This window comes from Mesoplodon mirus (assembly GCF_964341445.2).
Source record: "Mesoplodon mirus genome assembly, contig: HAP1_SCAFFOLD_1320, whole genome shotgun sequence".
NCBI lineage: Eukaryota > Metazoa > Chordata > Mammalia > Artiodactyla > Ziphiidae > Mesoplodon > Mesoplodon mirus.
The window spans coordinates 39,467-59,273 of NW_028294781.1; the positions used below are offsets into that span (position 1 = coordinate 39,467).

The window sequence follows — 19,807 nt, forward strand, 5'->3', positions numbered from 1 at the left end:
TCAATTAATTTTGTGCAGCTGAACTAAACTGCATGGAATGAGAGCTGGCAGAGCTGCTACTCAACACACTAGAACGCTGATGGAGCAAAAATGAACGGAATCGCTGTTGGCCCCAGAGATACTACAGACGCGCCCGCTCAAGCCACTCGCCTAGGCGCAGAGCCCGGCAGAAGGGGTGAGGCCAAAGGGTGCACCGCTCCGCGCAGGGATCCGCCCCGCCTTCTCCGGCCCCGCCCCCCATGCTTCAGTTCCCAGCGTTGCCATTAGGGGCGGCCGCGAAGCTGCGCGGCCCCGGTTTCCAGCCGGGCCCTTTTCCCAGCCGGCCCAAGCATGGCTGCCCCCAGGACTGCGGGTTGGGAAGCTGCCGTGCTCACGCTTTGCTGACAGTCCCTGGCTGCTGTGGTCGCCTTCTCTTCCCCAGGCCACTCCAGCAGACATGTTTGCCAAGGCCTTTCGGGTCAAGTCCAACACGGCCATCAAGGGGTCGGACAGGTGAGGGAGAGAAGAGCCTGCTCTGCCCACCAGGGCACCCAGACATCTCTCAAGCTCGGCTGGCTCCCAGCCTTTTCTGGGCTGGGTCAGCCGACTTGGGGTGGAGGCCGAGGGGTACAGCCGGAGAAGGGATCCCGGGGGGCGGGCAAGGGTAAGTTAGACGTGTTTTGAGAGTGAAGATGGAGAGGAGGCCTGATTTATCTCCCAGGCTGTCTTTTGGATATTTTAGTGAGTTTACGAGAAAGCGTATAATTCAATCAGCGCGTATTGACTGCAGTCTGTTTAAGGTGTCGTGGAGGATGCCAAAATGAAGGAAAACGGGGTCCCTGCCCTACCAAGAGCTTTGAGTCCCTTGGGAGAGATTAGATGGGGCACAGAGAACTACAAGTATACGAGAAGAAGTGTCTAGTGATTACCACTGGCAGGAGAGACAGGTGGAGGGTGAGGTGAGAGGGGATAAGGCACATGTGGTAAGAACTGTATCTGTTCAGTTTTGCAAATGAAGGTGTCACCTTGGGAATTTTGGAGGCAGTGTTCTATAGTTGTCATTCTTGGTGCCCTAGCAGAGCTGTTTAATCATAAGTTGACAGATTTGGCAAGCATAGATGAGAAAGGAGTGGGTCCAGGAGCTATGTGTGGAGTCAGGAAGGCAGGGCTTAGTTTCCAGTGGCAGGCTAACTTGGGTCGCTTACCGGATCTCAGTTTTTTCCTCTCTTTGTAAAATGGAAAGACATGCCCCAGGAACATGTGAAAATAGATGAGACATTGGATGAGAAAGAGAATGGGATGTTTTGGAAGAGTGAGAATAAGGCATCATCAACCAGTCTTTTTCTTGGGCCTCGTGATTTTATAGTAAGTCTTGAGTCCTCAATATTTATTAAAATCCATCCAGGCAGCATACATACCAGGTATGTGTGCTCTCTGCAGGAGAAAGCTTCGGGCCGATGTGACAGCTGTTTTCCCCACTCTTGGAACGGATCAGGTCTCTGAGTTAGTACCTGGAAAGGAAGAACTCAACATTGTGAAGTTGTATGCTCACAGAGGGGATGCAGTGACTGTGTACGTGAGTGGTGGTAACCCCATCCTATTTGAACTGGAGAAAAATCTATATCCGACAGGTATGGCAATGGGATGGAGATGGCCATTACTATGGTCCTTGCCTAACATCTGTTTCTTCCATTAATCTGTCTTCCTTAAAACAAATAAATGCAAAATCTCCCTAAGAATCTTTTTGGACTTAGTGTCCCTAGAATTGGGTCTTTCAAGATCAGAAACTGCTATAGAAGTGAGGGGAAAAAAGGGTTAACACAAAAAGAGGGTGGTTGCCAAGGGAAATTCTGAGGTGAGGAAACACTGGTTTCTAGTGGGTTAAGTAGGGATTGGAGCCGAGGTCGTGAAAAGGGTGGAGTTTCAGGGCATGTAAAAAATGCTTCTTAAAACTTTCACTAGTGGAATTTTCTTAAGATACTGAAGAGATACTGTGATGGGAAAGAAGCTGGGTTAGTTAAACTCCATACCCAGCTGTCTTAGTGGTGGACTTTGGTTGCGATGTCTCACAGGGATTCTTTCTTAGGCTCTTGTCTGGCTCTCAGGATACTTTGCTTGCTTTCTTTGTCACAGATCTCAGAGAGGCAGTGTCCTTTTCTCTTTTCCATGGCTGCTGACACCTACTTTGTCATTTGGGGGCTTTTCTTCCTCCCAGCTTGGCTGCAGCAGCGCAGTGCAGTCTCCTACCCCAGGCCACCCCCACCCCCACCCTGCTTTGCTGCTGTACACATACAAGCCCTTTTTGATCTAAGGGTTTTACTGCTAATCCCTGTGGAAACAGAGAGAATAAAAATAATAAACATGGGAAAGTTTCAGAATTTATTACAGGCTGGCGGCCTGGTTTCGGATTACTTGCTTCTGAGGACATAAAAGGAATCCTCGTTGGGGCTCTGTCCCTACTTTTATCCACTATGGGCATGTTTGGCTGCTGCCGTCCAGGTGGAACAATAGGTGCCTCCAAGTCTCAAGTGACACCCAGTTTCTTAAGTCTCCGCCTTCTTCAAGACTGCAGCCTCTTTGAGAAGGGAGTCAGCCTGATGTAAACTATATGGAATGTGTTTCCCACAGGAAAAGGGGCACTCAGTTCCCAGGGAGGGGAAAAGGGATACTGGACAGGCAAAAGCAGATGTTCACTTCATCACTAGTTTTAGCCTTACACATAAATATCCAACTTTGGCAGCTAAACAGACTCTTAGAGCTGTAGCTCACTTCATGTGTCTTCCGACCAGTAAAAGTGATAACTTCTCAAGATCGTAGATTGAGAGAAACTACTGCAAAGAGCTCAGTATAAATATGTAAAGAATGCAGGTCTCTAAGGCTAAAGGAAGCAAGGATTCTCAAGTAAATAGCATATAACATATAAACCGCTTCACAAACTTGGGGTAACCTAATAAAAAAAAAAGAATGCAGCTTCTTTGGGCATCCCCTTACAACCTTCTCTCTAGCTTTGACTTGAGTTTCTTTTCTACATGTTGATTAATGTGGCCTCAGTGTTTGGCTTTGCCATTCCCCAGGGGGTTGGCTTTTGGGCAGTAAGTGTTTTCTGGCTCTCTTCTTGGACAGTGTACACCCTGTGGTCTTATCCTGATCTTCTAGCAACATTTACAACATGGCCCCTGGTGCTTGAAAAACTGGTGGGGGGAGCAGGTAAGAGTATTTTCCTATATTCTGGATAGTGGCTGAAACCTACTTAGTAAAGGCCAACTACTTTAATAAATGTACCCATTTTGTGCATTCATATGATTGAAAAGTAGAATTCTTCCCTCATGTCTGTTGCATCTCTTACTTGGCTGCTTCCATAAGCTCTCTGACCCTGCTGTAAGGCTTAAATAAGATAAGTGACATGAAAGTGCTCTGTGAACTGCCATATGCTATACTTTAGATTAATAAACTGAATTTAGAAAACCAGAATAAGATAGATCATGGAAGTGGACCCTCAGCTTGGTGCTTCAGTTTGACCACTAGTCTCCCAGAAGGAAAAGGTCTGACCCTCAGTTTGCCACTTTTTATTTTCACTATGAATAATGTAGTTGATGCTTAACAAATGTATGTTTGTTGAGCAAGTGAGTAAATGACGCAGTAAACTGTGGAGTTAGTTGCGATGCTTTTGTTTCCTGCAGATTTGATGCTGCCAGGGCTAGTGGTGCCCCCTGCTGGTCTGCCTCGGGTACAGAAGGGTGACCTCTGTGCCATTGCCTTGGTGGGGAACAGGAACTGTGCCAGTCAGCTGTGCCTGTGGGGAAAAAACTTAGGGAAAACTTGGGAGGGGTGGGAATGACAACTTCACAGCATATGGATAAAGGATTAAAAGAAAAAACATATTCTTCCTGAGCAATCAGAGAGTGGGGAATGGCAGTGAGCCTGTGGGGTGTCCATACATCTGGGCCAAGGGTATTTGCTCCTGCTGCTGCTTCTTCCTTTTTAAAATTTATTTGTTTTTTTTCTCCTTTAAAACTTTTTTTCTTAGATTTACAGAAGAGTTGCAAGTATAGTACAGAGTCCTGAAATACTCCTTACCCAGCTTCCTGTAATGATAACATCTTGTATAACCACAGTACAGTTATCAACACTAAGGAATTAACATTGGTTCAGTCCTTTTGACACTATTACAGACTTTATGCATATTTCCCCAGTTTTCCCACGATGTCTTTTTTCTCTTTTTTTGTGTTCAAGAATCCAGTCCAGGGTACCACATTGCATTTAGTTGTCATGTCTTCTTAGTCTCCTCTCTGTGACATTTTCTTGGTCTTTCCTGCCTTGCATGACTTCAACATTATTTTTGTCGAACATCCACATCATCATCCTCATCTTTTAATTATTTTTAATAGATTTATTGAGATATAGTTTTCATACTATAAAATTCACCTGTTTCAAATGTACGATTCAGTGACTTTTTTTTAGTATATTTACAGGGTTGTTCAGCCATCACCACAGTGTCTCTTTTTTAAAATAAATTAGGAAGTAATGGTATGAACAGTTTTGAAAAATCGAAACCCTCTCACCCCATAATCCTTTTCTCCTAGAAGTAACCATTATCATTCTGATGCACGTCCTTGTCAGCCTTCTTCAATGCATATATACACGTGCATATAAAATGTATGGTTTGGGGTGTGTATGTTTAAAAATACAAATGAACAAACTTTATCCCTATTACTTTTTCACTTCAGGTAGTGGGGACATGTTCCATGTCAGCAAGCACAGATAAGCTGAATCTTTTTACCCACTGTGGGGTGATGGGAAAAGTCCTCTTCTAGTGGACATTGTGGTTGCCTCTACTTCGTCTCTATCACAAACAAGATCTTCCTGAGGCCTCTAGGGACACTAGTGCCAATATTTTTCTAAAGTAGATACTAGGGAGCAGAACTGTTTGGCTGAAGATCGTGCATATTTTCTGTTGCCCTATAAAAATGCTGTGTCAGTTTTCCCTCCTACCTACAGGGTATATGGAGCCTGTTTCCTTACATGCTCACCGACACTGGATATGATGGGTCATTTTCATTTGTATCATCCTGAATGAAAAACGACATCTTATTATTTTACTCATTGCTTCTTTGAGAGGGAAACATGGTAGGCATGGGAGGGGTCAGTGTTTAAAGATCTTATTTTTGTTGCTTATATTCTCCCATTTTCCTTGAACCTTTGGGAACCAAGCACCTAGAAATGTTTCCTTCCTTGTTTACCTGTAGCAAAACTTGAAGTTGAAAAGAATGGTGAAATTATTGTTTTTTTCCCCCGAGTATTCTATCCAAGATCGGAGAAAACTACATAAATGTGTATTTGGCCTCTGAGTTTGGCATTTAGAATGTATGTGGGAATGAATCCTAGGTGGTTTATGGAAGGGGGTGAGGGTACAAGGGAGTTTACGAAAACTACAAGACAGGTTCGAGACCGAAGTTCTTGAGCCATTGACGATTCCAAGGGTGGAAGACAAAGACCCGTCTTTTAGGAACTGGGAAAGAAGCCAAATTCAAAGATTCTGTGGCAGGAACTGACCCATGGGCACAGGAAGTGGAGCCACCGGATTAGCAAACGTTTTTTTTGAAGTTCAGGTGTTGGGAAATCTGCCCTTGAATCGTCTCCCTTGGGTCCAGGCAACGTTGCCAGGCTTGTATATTCCCCTCCTGTTAGCCAGCTGGACACCGATCCTTACAGGCAATGTGTGAGCATTGCTGAGTAACAGTGGGCTGACAGAGATTTCCCATTTGGGCTTTGGAAGTTTTTTGTAGTTATTGTAAATGTGGTTGTTTCTGATATTTTGGACACATCCAGTTCTTAGATAGATGTTATACAGAGCAAGGCCTGTTACAAAGAACCCACTCAGAAGGAACCTTTCGTTGGTACCACTGTATCTCTCTTCTCTCTTCCCTCTGGCATCCCTCAGCCTAATTTAAGGCATATGAATGGCCTCCCTTCTGAATTTCCATATAGGATGGCTATGCCTTTTTTAGGATAGGGGAGATAATTTATTTTTTGAAATTGAAGAAAGGGAACTTTAAATATCCTTCTGAGTCCTGCCTGGGTTTGGTTCATAATAAGAATATAAGAATGATAACATCAGTAGAGGAGTTACTTACACAGAAGGGAATATTTGGTCAAGGAATTTTTGAAAGTCATATGTGTAGGTAATTTGAATAAGATTGAGACTGCACCGAGTTTTAGCTCTGTGATACAAGTGGATGCTTCAGATTTGCAACCGTGGTGCTTTGAACACATGTGTAGAAACCTGGTCCTGACATGTGCCCTCCTGGAAGACTTTCCCTGACCCTCGTCTCTGACCTCCTCCTTCTCAGAGCCCCCGTTGCCATCGGAGTTGCTGCCATGTCACAGCCGAGATGCTGACCTCAGGTGTGAAGGGAAGGGGCTTCTCTGTGCTCCACACCTACCAGGACCACTTGTGGTGGGTTCCATGCTTTTTCTGTTTTATAGGGAGCTGGGTGGGCGGAGGGAGCACAGGGCCTGGATTGAGAAGCGAGAGTTTTGATCCCTGCTGTGTCCTTAGTCAAGTTGCTGACCCTAGACATTAATTTCCTTGCAAAATGTGGAGAAAAGATTTTTTTTTGGCCTGTTTAGAAAAGAAATTACCGAGAACTTTATTTTCTAGGTGAATTATAGAATCCTAGGGCTGGAAGAAGGCCTTAGGGATTGTCTTCTCTGCCTCTCAGTACAGTGATATTCTTTATTTTTATGGCACTGGTCGATCTAGCCTTTTCTGCCGTGTACATTTAGGCATTTTCTGACCCCATGATGAGTGCTTGGGAATTCTCACATCTGAATCCAAATCAAAGTAGAGTAGGTCCTCAGGCACCAGGGTGACAACCTGATGACTTTCCTGTTGTTCAAGTTCCACATTTAGGATCTCCTCCTCATTACAGAACTTGCACTTTCTCACTGTGACAGTTGCTCTCTGGAGCTGTATGTGAGTTTATTTTCTGGTTATTTTCTTGTCATTTAACCAAAATAGTAAGTAGTGCTTTTCTCGAAAGCAGTATACCTGGTCTTCTGGCCAAGTGTTGTGTGGCCTGTTGGTATAGATTTACCCTTACGTTTTGAGTCAGTCTTGGAGTTACTTATTTTACAAGTATTGGCCAAGCCCTGGTTTGCTGGAGGTACAGCCTCATCAGTGTGGGTTTCAGCAGGCATCTGAGGGCTGCTTACTCACGTACTCCCAGCACCTTGTTTTCTGACTGTTAGTCTGGGCAGTTAAGGTCTTGTTGTCTAAATTGTTTTATCAGTGGCTGCCTCAGTCTCCCCTCCTCCCGCCCTTTGAAAACACTTACGGTATTTACCTGATCAGAATAGCCTAAACATACGCTCTGGCCTCACTAGTAGCCATACTTAATAAGCCTTGCTGCGGCTGTTAGTAAAACTTTGTTTGACTTGCATAATCTTAGTTAACAACATAATGCTTTTTGTTTTTACCGCTCTGCTATGTGGCGTCCCTTTTTTTCCTGTCTTCATAAGGCTTAGTGGCATAAAGCCATTGTAATCTCTACTCTGCAGGTTAGATTGCATTCTTTTTTTTCAGTTGAGGTATAGTTGATGTACAGTGTTGTGTTAGTTTCAGGTGTACAGCCAAGTGATTCTAGTGACCATTAGTATATCTAGTGATTCTAGATATAGATATATACATATATGTTTTTTCTCGGATTCTTTTCCATTAAAGGTTATTACAAGGTATTGAATATAGTTCCCTGTGCTATACAGTTGGTCCTTGTCATTTATCTATTTTAGATTGCATTCTGATTTAACACAGAAGCAGTCTTGAGCAGGCTTGAGCAGTCCAGGTGTTTGTAATTTGTTCCATACGCTCAACCTTGGGTTTGTATTTCACCAACCTGGTACTACAGATGCGTTTGCAATCTTCATTTGGTTATTTAATTCAAAATGGTTTTATTTTTAATTTCTATGAAGGGAATACTTTGGAAGGGGAGCTCCACTTTAACTATGTTGTCTTTAATTTTTCTCTGTCCCTGAATTTCTGTTTGGGTTAAGGAGGAGGCAAGAATTACTCTCCCCATTTCAAAGATGAGGAAACTGAGGCATGGGACTTCTCTGGGCCCAGAATTGGAAACAGAGTTGAGAGGCACACCCAGGTTCTCTGGCCTCTCCTGGACACCCCTGCCTGTGGGTCTTACTCTCTCTGGACCCCTGCTGACCCCCTGACCGGGGCTGGAGAGTGTTGTGGCTGCTGCTCAGTGTTTCTGACATGAGGCTTTTGCAGGCGATCTGGAGACAAGTCCTCTCCACCATCCATTGCTCCACTGGCCCTGGATCCCCCAGATCTCAGTGAAGAGAAGGGCTCTGTCCAGGCAGACACCACCTTGCAGGGAGACATGAGGCGCCTGACCCTGGCGGGAGAGGAGGAGGAGGGGGAGGTTGAGCAGAGGTGTGGGGAGAAGTCCCCGTCGGAAGCTACAGAAGACCCCAGTGTCGGGGGCCTGAGCCCAGAGCCCACGGACAGCAAGACCCTTCAAGGTACAGCTCTGGCAGGAGCAGGGCGCTCGCCTCTCAGTGTAGGGACTGAAGCGCTCGGCTCTGCTTCCCACCAGAGCGGCGCCACGGCTCTGGGAGGGGCGGGGAAAGGCCTTAGTTTTGGTGAGGGTGGTGCCACAGCCCTTTGCCATCTTACCTGGGAGTCTTCCGAATATGTCGCGTTTCCCTGGATACCCGTCGGCTCTGCTATTTGGACTGATCCCAGCTACACGGCCCTCTTAGTTTTCTTCTGGCTCTGACTTCTCTATCAGAGAAGCATCCGCGCCTGGCTGGGTGGGACTTTGTGGCCTGACCCCCTCTGTGGGGTCAGACCTCTGTAAAGGCTCAGTGTTCTAGAGAGTCTGGGAGCTTTGGTGCCTGGGAATGGGCTCCTTCAGAGCTGAGGGGTGAGGTACGGATGTCACCGTGCGGGGACTTATCTTGTGCTGCGCGGGCCTTCTGCGGCCCTCAGGAAGGATGTGGTTCTTGTCTTCTCCTTGCAGAGCAAATGGACGAACTGTTGCAGAGATGCTTCTTGCGTGCTTTGAAGTACTGCGTCAAAAAGGCTGACCTCCCTTTACTCACCAGCACTCTCCTGGGCAGCCACATGTTCTCCTGCTGGTATGGAAGGCATGGTGTGGGCTGGGGGCCGGGCGGTGGGTCTGTCTCCTGCTCTTTGGTGGTAGGATGGGACAAGGCTGATGGGGGAATTGTTTCAGGGACATGATGTGGAAAGAGCGAAGTGGAGGGTTGATCTGGCAAATACTGAGTTTTAAAGACTTCAGTTTTAGCCAGTGAAAGGACGTCGAGGAAATGAAGGTTAAAATTCGCAAGGCGCTTTGAGCACTGCCTCTGCTGTGGTGATTCTGGGCTCTTTTACGGATTGGGCAGCATGTCCGGCCCCGGAAGGGCCCTGGGGCAGCCTGTTTGTTCTGGAGGCTTCAGTCCCCTCACCTTTCTGAAGCGTAGGTGGGCCAGATTAGGTTGTGTCAGCAGGAAGAATCGGTGTGAACCCCCCACCCGACCCGCACACACAGCCACCAGCAGAGGGAGTGTTACATGTGGGTTGAACCTGGACTTTGAAGACTGAGCCATCTGGGCTCAAAAGCCAGCTCCCCAGGGTGTTGGAGCAAAGGTGTATTTGAGCCCATTACCAGGCTTCTCTGAGCCCTGATTTCTAACACTTGTAAGATTGCTGTCAAGATCGAATAACCTGACATTTAATAAGCACCCAGTAAATATTATCATGTCAGGAGAGTTGCTTATTGATTTTCACCTCAAGTCTGAACTTCTTTCTGAGAATTTTGCTCTGTTTTTTAAACAAGGGGTTTTAATGTAATTCTCTTCCTCTACATGTGAGCTTCTTTAAGGCATTCTATACCCATGTGGGGTCTGGAGTGCGCGGCAGATCTAGTTTTCAGTCTCATCTATAACTACGGCCATGTCCCAAATTAAGCCTCTGGAACAGATGCCGAGGGAGACTAGAAGTGAACGTTCAGGATATACTTTCTGGTATATCGTCTACCTTGAGAGAAAAGGATTTAAACCCACAGAATAATACACAGGTTGGTGAACACCTGACAATAATAACAAAAGATGCACTGACTTATAAAAAGTCTTTTACTATGTATCCCAGGATGGCCAATACAAGCTGGTTAGGTAATTAGCCCTTCAAGAGTTCTTTTACAGTCATATAAAAATGCTTTGCCTTGTTAAAAAAAGATATCTAGTCTACCAAAAACATATCCATTAATGGGCTTGGTGTTGTTTCTTTTTTTCCATTTTCAGGTTTGCAAGATGATTAAAAATACCTACATATCATCTCTGAGCACACCAGCTGTCCATTAGCTAATCAGTTTTGGCAATACAGTGCACAGAGGTATACCACCACTGGTTTCTGACATTAAGTTAGCTTTAAGCTTATTGGCTATTCGTACAATTGGAGGCAGCTTGCAACCCAGGCCCTGGAAAGCATTTGCAGGGTTTACTACCCTTTTGCCTGACACCTTTTCAATGGTGAGAGGTCTGGGCACAGACTTGCTAATCCAAGGGTGTCTTAGTGCTTGAGCTGGGGTCAGGCGGGCAGAGGGGTCCCAGGTAAGACACCTTTTCAAAAAGTCTATGAAGAAGTAATCATCACACCCCTTCAGTGCTGTCCGCCAGTCTTTGCTGCCTGGGGGACCCCGCTTCTTACCCCTCCGTGAACGACCGCCCACAAACACAACCCTCCCATCTGCCCGACTGGTCACAAAACAGTAGCGAGGTAGGCCCCTGGAGTTAATAAAGTACTTGGCATGTTTGGATTGCTCCAGGAGTTTTGGTGGTGGCATCCCTAGAAGCTCCATCATACAGGCCAGCTGGTCTCCTTCATCCTCTCCAGGGAAGAGAGGATGTCCTGTTAAAAGTTCTGCAAGGATGCAGCCAAAACTCCACATGTCAATGGACGTGCTGTAGCGGCTTCCTAAGATGATCTCTGGAGCTCTGTAGAACCGAGACTGGATATAGGTGTCAAGCTTCCGGTACTCAAAACAGCTGGACCCAAAGTCAATGACCTTAGTCGCACTGTGCCCATAGCGTTTCAGGAGAATGTTTTCTGGCTTCAGGTCACAGTGAATGATCTTGTTTCTGTGGAGAGCATCCAAGGATTGCAAGATGGATTGAGCAAACTTGCGAACCAACTGGATACTAAAACCCTGGAACTTGTTTTTTTTCATGAGCTCATAAAGGTCTACGCTCAGTAACTCAAAGGCCATGCAAACATGGTTCCGGAACGTGAAACTTTCCAGCATATGGATAACGTTCATGCTACCGGTTTTATCCCGCTTTTTAAGATGCTCCAAAATCCGGATCTCCTCGGCTGCTTGGCGATGGAGGTGCTTTTCATTGCGTACCATCTTCAGGGCCACGTACTGTCGAAGTTTGTGATCATAGACCCGGGCTACCTGCCCAAAACTGCCCTTGCCAATAATTTTCAGCACCTCATATCGATAAGCTAGATGGTCTCGAGGCACGTGAATGTAGGCCCCATCTGCATCATCATAACCCCCATTATTGGGACCACCGATAACTCCATGTCTTTTTTTGGCATTTGGACCCACAAAGTAAATTTCTGGATAATTGATGATTTCCAGCTTCTCATAAGCAGTGAGGTGGTGTTTATACTGCTTCAGTGCTTGTTCTGGAGTCAGAGGCAACACTTTGGATGCTTTGGATGAACTGCTGGATTTTACTGTATTCACACGATCTGAACTTTTACCCTGAGAAACTGTAGGAGAGCATTTTTCAGAGTCGTTGATGCCATCTGACTGAAAAGTATCAGATCTTCTGTTGCCAGATTCTTGAAATAGTTGTTCTACCTTCATCTCACCTCCATTCAGGAAGCACTGAGTAGGATCTCTTGTTAAATGCTCAGTGGTGATCTACGGCAAAGAGAAGTGAATCTATGTTAAAGTCACTAACAACGGTGGAAGAACGAAAGAATCGTCCCCCTGACTGAACAAAACAACAAAACATGCCAGTTGTGTAGTTAAAAGGCCCAAAAGTGAGATAAGAAAAGCAGGAGTCTCTAGAAACTCGTGTTATGTTAATCCTTAGGTTCCCTGACTGCTGTGGCCACCCCAGCCCCACTACATAGGCCTCCCTTTGTTCAAAACAAGACGGTCATCTTACCATACCCGAAACATGCTAGATTCCTTCTAACTGGTATGTCTTCCTACCGAGAATCTTTTCACCCCATCCACTCAAATCCTACGCTCTTTCAAAGCCCAATGCTAGTCCTCCCTCTTCCACTTAGAACTACTCCAAGCCCATACTAACTATGGCTCCACTCACATCTTAGCTGCAGCTTTTCGAGTCTACCACGTAATCTGGCCCTTGTTATATATATACTGTCCTATATTGTTCACAAACTGTTTCAGGTATCTTCCCAAATCTTAAGGGCATGTACCAGGAGCAAATGAATACATATTAAAGTGTTCTGTAAATGATACAGGGACAGAGGCAGGATGTGATCCCCAGGTCTTCTGAATCTTGGTCCAGAACATTAACATAACCTGGTACCAGCTTCTCCTAGTGCCTGTACTATTCTCCAGTAGGGCTGAATGTTGACCTTGGCCTGGAATCAACCAAGGCCTCATCATCTACTCCTGGGTCCCCAAATAAATGATCGCATCTTTCTATCTCCGTTCATTGAATCACAAAATTTCTAATCCAGAGAGAACTCTTGAGATCACCAAGGCCAATTCTTTATGTATCTGATGAATAGCAGTGAGAATCTAAGGCCCCAGGGTGCTGCTTGTAAAACTCTCCTAAAGACAAAGAGTCTCCTTTCTCTCTCCTTCCCTTGCTCATAGACACATACACTAGTCTCCCTCAGCAAACGCCTACGTGACAAAGGCATACAACTCTTTTTACTTGATTTGGCATCACCTTTTCCTGCAAGGAACAATAACCCACAGAAGAAAACTCTACTTATTAAATACCTCTGAAATGAAATAAGATTCTGTGAAACTCGATGGAGGGAAAGGCAATGAAAAAGCCAAACGCTAAAAAAAATACTAAGAAAAATATAAGAATGTGCTAGAAGGAAAGAAGAAAAAAAGTGCTAAAAACTTGTTTTAAAAAAAAAGGGCTGGGATACTTCAAAGAACATCTATTTTTCTAAACAGACCCTGAAGAACTTTACCCCCGATCTGTATGATTGAGAGCCTCTACGATCAGGGGTAGATAATTCCAGAGAAGCTCTGAGCTATCTTTATGATCTCTTAAAATATAACGCAAATTATAAGGTAATGATCCAAAGTGGCCAACCATTTAAAAAAGAGAATTTTAATATAACCTAAGCAAACAACACCTGACCCATCACCTATATAAATAAAAATATAAAAGATGTAAATATAAAAAACAAAAAAGGGATGAAAAAAAAATTAAGTGTTGGCATACTTTAGACAGCCCCTTATTTAGTTATAAAAGCACGACATTAGTTCCTGCCTGCTTCTTTTAGGTCATTTAATCAATTTAAACATTTATATAGTACTACAGTTACAAAAATGAGGCACTGCACCATCTTACATGTAAGCAAAGCAGCCAGTACAACGGTAGCCATACTTTGGCATTGAGTTTCTCAATAAAGAGGCAAGATACGGACCAGGAGAGATCTCTGATACCAAAATAGAGAACTATCACTAGTCAAGAAAATAAAACACAGGCTGGCAGACAGAACCTAAATACCTTGCTAAGATGTAAATATAATGCAACATTTTGTTTATCAGCAATTAAGTCAAATAACCATTCCTGTTTTTAGGGATGGAAAAAAAAGGCCTCATCCATCCATCTAACATTCACATGAGCACTAATTGTTCACAATTATAAAAGTGCCAAAAAACAGGTTACCTCAAGGCACTACAATCTATTAGGAGATAGGTTTGGCTGAACTAGGGAATTATAATTATTTGGTCTTAGGTAGATTTACATAACAAAACCAAATATTTGCATGCATCTAAACCAGTTTTCCTTAAATTTTTACTACCTAACCTAAATGCATCTAAATATTTACTGCTAAAATCCTGGGGACACATTCTGAAGAAATGTGAAGTCAGAAGGCCTAGGTTGGGGTCCTGGCTACACTGCTCAAAAACTGTAGGTCCCAGGGTAGGCTTAACCTTTAGCCCAGTTTCTTAGCCTCAATTTCTTTATCTTTAAAATGTGGATAATAATACCTCCTTGCAGGATGTTGTGTGAATCAAATTATAATTAATAATATATGTGAAAGACCCTCAGAAACTATAAAACATGTTAAAAACACTGGTAACAATTAGGCAAAATTCTCAATATATTGTTTAAACTCCAATACACCCTCCCTTTCCCCTTTCAGCTTCTCTTTTCTCTCTGTGGTGCCTTCCTCTGCAGTTCCAGACTCCCTCCACCAGACATCTGGCATTAACTATGCCTTCTGCTCCGTGAAGGCCTGCACAATCAGCCTTCCCTTAGGATGCATGGAAACACCTCACCCACTTTCTCCCCCACATAAAACCTCCTTTCAACTTGCCATGCAATTTAATGGGTTATCTCTCCAGACATATTTGACCTTTAAAAAGAGCAATGCCTTAACCCAAGGGAATGACTCTCTAGGACCCGCGGTCATCAATGACAAGCTGGTAGGAAAGGTATTTGTGGTCCAGGGTCCACCCCTGGGCATTTCACCTACTCTACCTACATGTAAGGCTGTGCTGGCTCTGGAGGTATTCATTTCTGTTTGTGGTAAAGAGAGGGTCTCAGGTACAGACTGTTAATAAGAACAGAAATTTAACTTCCACAGAACTATTACAATAAGATTAAGGATGTCATTTGGATTTCCTGACTCATGGTTTTTCCTTAAAGTGAGCCTAAATCTCTCTCTCTGCAAATTAAGTCTTATTTTGCCCTCCGGAACTACACAGGAGTGTCCAAATTTCCATGTTAAAGCCCTTCAGATACCTAAAAGGGGCTGTCCTGCCTTCACCATTTTTTCTCGAGGCTCATCATCCCCATCACATCCTCCACCTCACACAGCCTGGGTCAGGCTGCCTTACTATATCCTATTCACGTTCTCAACACGTTATGGGCTGCACGGTATATCTCTCTGCAAGTGTGCCTTCCAGAACAGAACAAGACACTTCAGGTCTAGTCCCCTGAGGACTGTCAAGGTTTGAACCTCCAATGAATCTGAAGAATTCCAGAAAGAAATTTTTCCACACAGGGAGGGGTTCTCACCTTAGCTTTCTTTCCTTTCCTGTAATAACTCAAATACTGCTCTGAATCAATTATGTATCAAGTCTGCTGTGCTATAAATAAAATCTTCCTTCCGTTCTAGGAGAATCTAGAATTTTCACACATGTTAAAGTAGTTACAAAACACTATATATTTCTAGTCTAGGGTGATAATCACAATAACTGACCAATGTCTGCAATCGACTTCAAATATTTTAACTATGTAATTATATCCAGAGAGACAAATAATGCCAGATTAATCATGTTTTATTTAAGAATGCTTCATGTACATTGTTAATTTGGAGCGCTCTTTTTTTTTTTTTTAACACCCCTGTATTGGAGTATAATTGCTTTACAATGGTGTGTTAGTTTCTGCTTTATAACAAAGCGAATCAGCCATACATATACATATGTCCCCATATCTCCTCCCTCTTGCGTCTCCCATCCTCCCTATCCCACCCCTCTAGGTGGTCACAAAGCACCGAGCTGATCAATTTGGAGCACTCTTGACATTTCAAATAGAATCTTCAACTGCGTTAATCAAGTCTTAAAGATCTTGTTGAGAAATTCAGAAAAGGAACATCCTTCTCGTCCAGATATAAAACACCACCCCCTCCCTCATTCTCGACCCTAAATCTCTGCAACACAAAGCTAACCCAATAAAAGCCTATGAGCAGATGATTTATAGTTTACAACAAGAATGTAAGGGCATCTTGGATAAACAAGGAAGCCAAAGCACTTTGTGAAATGAGCAATAGCGTCTCGCAATGGAGTCATGGCATAATGAACTATAAGTGTTACTAAGAGGTCAAAAGCACTTTTTTCAGCAAATTTTGCAAAGACAGCATTGTTTTAGAATCTAAAATCTTATGTTTTGCAAGCTGTGTTACTCTGAATACCACACAGTAAAAAAATTCATTTTGATCCTGAAACATACAATTTAATTGCCCTACTATATGGTGATTAGCACTGGCCAACTCTGAAGTAAAGTTAAAATGGACTTTAAGTCACATGATGACGGACTGTAAAAGTTTCCCAGAGAGATGTGCTAATTGTCAGGAAGTAACCATGAAATCTGATAGTCAACACACGAGTATATAGGTGGTTCTGGAGCTCTTAGAGATTTTTACATATTAAAAACAATAAGCTTGTGGAGAATGGAAACTTACTGCACTTTGGAAAGGAGATTAAAAATAGGGTGACCAGCCTTCCAAATATATGTAGCCCGTATTTTGTAATATTATTAGCCTTGAAAGTAGTGAAGGGGTTGATTTTTAGTGGCAAAAGCTGACAAACCGTTGGGAAGGACTATGAAAAATGCAAGCAGTGTTTTACATATAAATAATTTTAGGTCTTAAACAGAAATATGAAGGAGAATTATTGATAAATTAGTCTACACAATTATTCAGTTTGTTCGTTGATGATATATGCAGCAAATTTTAAAGTCACGGGATAGATTCTCCCTGTCATGGAACTTGTCCAAAACCCTGCTCTCCCTACCTCTCTATGAGTGCCGAGGGAATGGGAATTAATTTATTCTCTTAAACATAAAACGGTGTCAAAAGCTAAATGTCTGCAAGCTCCAAAATGATTAAATGCATCGAAACCAAAATGCATTGCTCAAGTTTCATTTATGATCTATAAAATGGTTCTCTTAAGCATACTAATAAGCTAGGACTGCATTTCTACCGTGCAGGAAAAATCTGCAGATCTGTAAGTTCAGAGGTATTTTCTGTTTCTTGTTCTTGTTAAAATGAGCCATCATAATACACTGTACATATCATTCTATCAAAAAAAAAATAACCACTATCTAGGGCTTCCCTGGTGGCGCAGTGGTTGAGAGTTCGCCTGCCAATGCAGGGGACACGGGTTCGTGTCCCGGTCCGGGAAGATCGCACATGCCGCGGAGTGGCTGGGCCCGTCAGCCATGGCCGCTGAGCCTGCGCGTCCGGAGCCTGTGCTCCGCAACGGGAAAGGCCACAACGGCCACAACGGCCACAACGGCCACAACGGTGAGAGGCCCGCGTACCGCAAAAAAACAAACAAACACTATCTAGATAAAAGTAGCATGTCGTTTTTTTCCCTATTTACCCCAGTGGATTGAAAGGAATAGGTGGGCTCCAAATCAAAATCATTCTGAAAAGCTGAACTTGGACCACAGAAATTATTTCAAAGTCAAGAGAAACCAAAAGTGAATAAAAAAGAGCCTGGGTTACCAGTGACCTGTACCTGTACCTTGACCATTTAAAGTAGCACTTCCTCCTTTCCAGGCCCATTAGAGCTCAAAGAATTACTTCATTTACTTACATTTAGTCTTCTGGGTAGAGGTGGTTCAGAAGGATTGCAGAGTGCATTTGAACAGGGTGAGCCTTTGGTTTCATCTATTATCACGACACTATCATAGACAAAATCATCCAATCTAGTTGAAAGGATTACAGATAAAATCTGTCAGTAACTGAAGTATATAAATTTGTATTTCCAAAACACCCTTTAACTGCTTCATATCTGCTACAAAGAATAATTAATACAAACAAATGTCCACACTGCATTTTGGCACTGAATACACACCACAGGGGTATTTGGCAGAGGAAGGGAGGAAACCCAACTTTTCCTCCTTTTTTTATTTTTAAAGAAAGGACAGCATTTCTAGGTTTATAGTTTGAAATTGTTAAAATACGTCTTACTTTCTGAATGTTGTTAACAATAGGGACCATCAAAAGAATCTCATTTAACTTACTACTTGAAAACGAAGGCTAGTTGAAATCTGAAGCCTAAAAGCTAACCAGAACAAACAAACAAGACAGAGAACTGTATTTTCAAGTCGGAGACTTGGATTCTAATCTCAGCTCTACCACTGGCTGGCTACTCTACCTTCCTCTCTGAGCCGTTGGCCACATGTTGTAAAGGGAAGAATAGTTCCAGTCTACGCACTTCTGGGTCTCACAAGCAAGAAATAAAAGGCCTTCTTAGGGCTTTCTCTATATTTATTTATTTACTTTCCTACTTAACATCTATCTAACTTGTAGAAAACTACAGTGAATTCTACAGCAAATACTATAGGGATTCTCTAAATTACAAAACGTACTGGATTTCACATCTTTACCCACTTAATTTTCGGGTGGATGGTGGAAGCTAAATGCCAAATGATAATTTTTCTCTGCTCTTTAACGCTGTGCCTCCCTCCACCGCTGTAAGGGAACACAAAAGACGGAGAGGATTTATTTAATCCACAGGATGGCGCTGGATAATGTATTTCATCTGCCACCAAGAACATGGATTTCCCAGTAACACACATCAGCATTTCATTGTATCATTTTTACATGATATACTATGAATACAATGATAATGAGCCAGCTGCAAGGGAAGAATTTTTTTTAATCTTTAAAACTATGCTGGAATATTTTAGTGGCTTATAAAAACTGTTTTGTAAAATTCCAGAGTTTTCTTAATCGATGTGTTATAGGAGTACAAAGAGAAAAAAAAAACCCGAAAAACAAAAACCAAACAGAAAACCCACTACAAATTATTTTTGGAATGTTCTCTTTTTAAAAAACATGCTTACATTCTGATAAAATTATACCTTTACGGGAACTGCTTCATTGACAAGAACCAAAAATTCTGGATGTGACTGATTCTTTGCCAACAGCACGAATAAAACAAACAAAATGGGACAGACGTCCACATTTACAAAGAAGAAGACAGACTGAAGACCTACAAGATTTCCTATAAATAGCCAAAGGAAATTACCCAAAGGTAGTCTCCATGCAAATGAAGTGGGCAGGTGGTCCCTACTCTCCATTAAGGTGTAAAATCCTATGAAAGGTGGAGAATCTCTCAAAACACGATCCACAAAAAGTCCTACTCGGCAGAGCCCCTCACCTACACCCCTCACGGCAAAGCCCTTGGTTATCTGCTCTGAGCAACAGGGCTTATTGGAAAAGGTATTGCTCCCTGTGTCCCCCAGTTTGCTAAAAAGCCCCACCAAAAACATCCCAGCTTCTCAGAGTTCCTACCATATACCCCCGATGTAGGACTTCAGAAATAATCCCCAGGGTGGGAATTCTTCTTTGCCTAACTCCTTTCTAGCCCACTCCCGCGCTGGGCTGGGGGCAGGGGAGCTGATGGAGAGGAAGAGGGTGGGCCAGTCCCGGAGAGGGAGTCAGACCCCTTCCCTCGTCCTTACTGCTTGGGGGCTCGCTCAACCTCCAGCCCAGTCCATCCACGCCCCCCGACCTCGCCTGCCAGCTGCAGCGGCTCCTTCGGGAGCCCCAGCGCGTTATCCCCCGGCGCCGTTACCTCCGCGGCTGGGGCGGCAGTCCGTCTCCTGGCGGCCCCGCATCTTTCCGCCCGGGCCCGCGAGCTGTGCCTCCCATCCGTTAGCTCCGGACCCCCCGGAGGGAGGGGCGGCGTTTGGACGGTCAGGCGAGCAGCGTCCACCTGAGCTGGGGCGGCTGCCTCCCGGGCCGCGACGTTTCCTCGGTACCTCTCTTCCACACAGTGCAGCTCCCAGCGCGTCCGCTCGGGACTGGCTGGGGTCGACAACTGCCAGA

At 43.9% G+C, this 19,807-nt stretch overlaps 1 protein-coding gene and 1 pseudogene across 2 annotated transcripts; one reads left to right on the plus strand and one right to left on the minus strand.

Moving 5' to 3' along the window:
- Positions 1 to 380: 380 nt before the first annotated feature.
- Positions 381 to 9,261, plus strand: LOC309797978 (eukaryotic translation initiation factor 2D-like; annotated as a pseudogene). Its single transcript has 7 exons — positions 381 to 492; positions 1,420 to 1,610; positions 3,103 to 3,186; positions 3,660 to 3,768; positions 6,330 to 6,436; positions 8,261 to 8,514; positions 9,015 to 9,261. The product of its transcript is annotated as a eukaryotic translation initiation factor 2D-like (transcript).
- A 1,040-nt stretch (positions 9,262 to 10,301) lies between these two features.
- Positions 10,302 to 19,807, minus strand: LOC309797977 (dual specificity tyrosine-phosphorylation-regulated kinase 3-like). The gene is made up of 3 exons (XM_082646339.1): positions 19,554 to 19,807; positions 17,565 to 17,676; positions 10,302 to 11,930 (listed from the first exon to the last, which is right to left on the minus strand). Exons 1-3 carry the CDS (start codon positions 19,628 to 19,630, stop codon positions 10,356 to 10,358), a joined length of 1,764 nt encoding a protein of 587 aa, XP_082502465.1. The 5' UTR covers positions 19,631 to 19,807; the 3' UTR covers positions 10,302 to 10,355.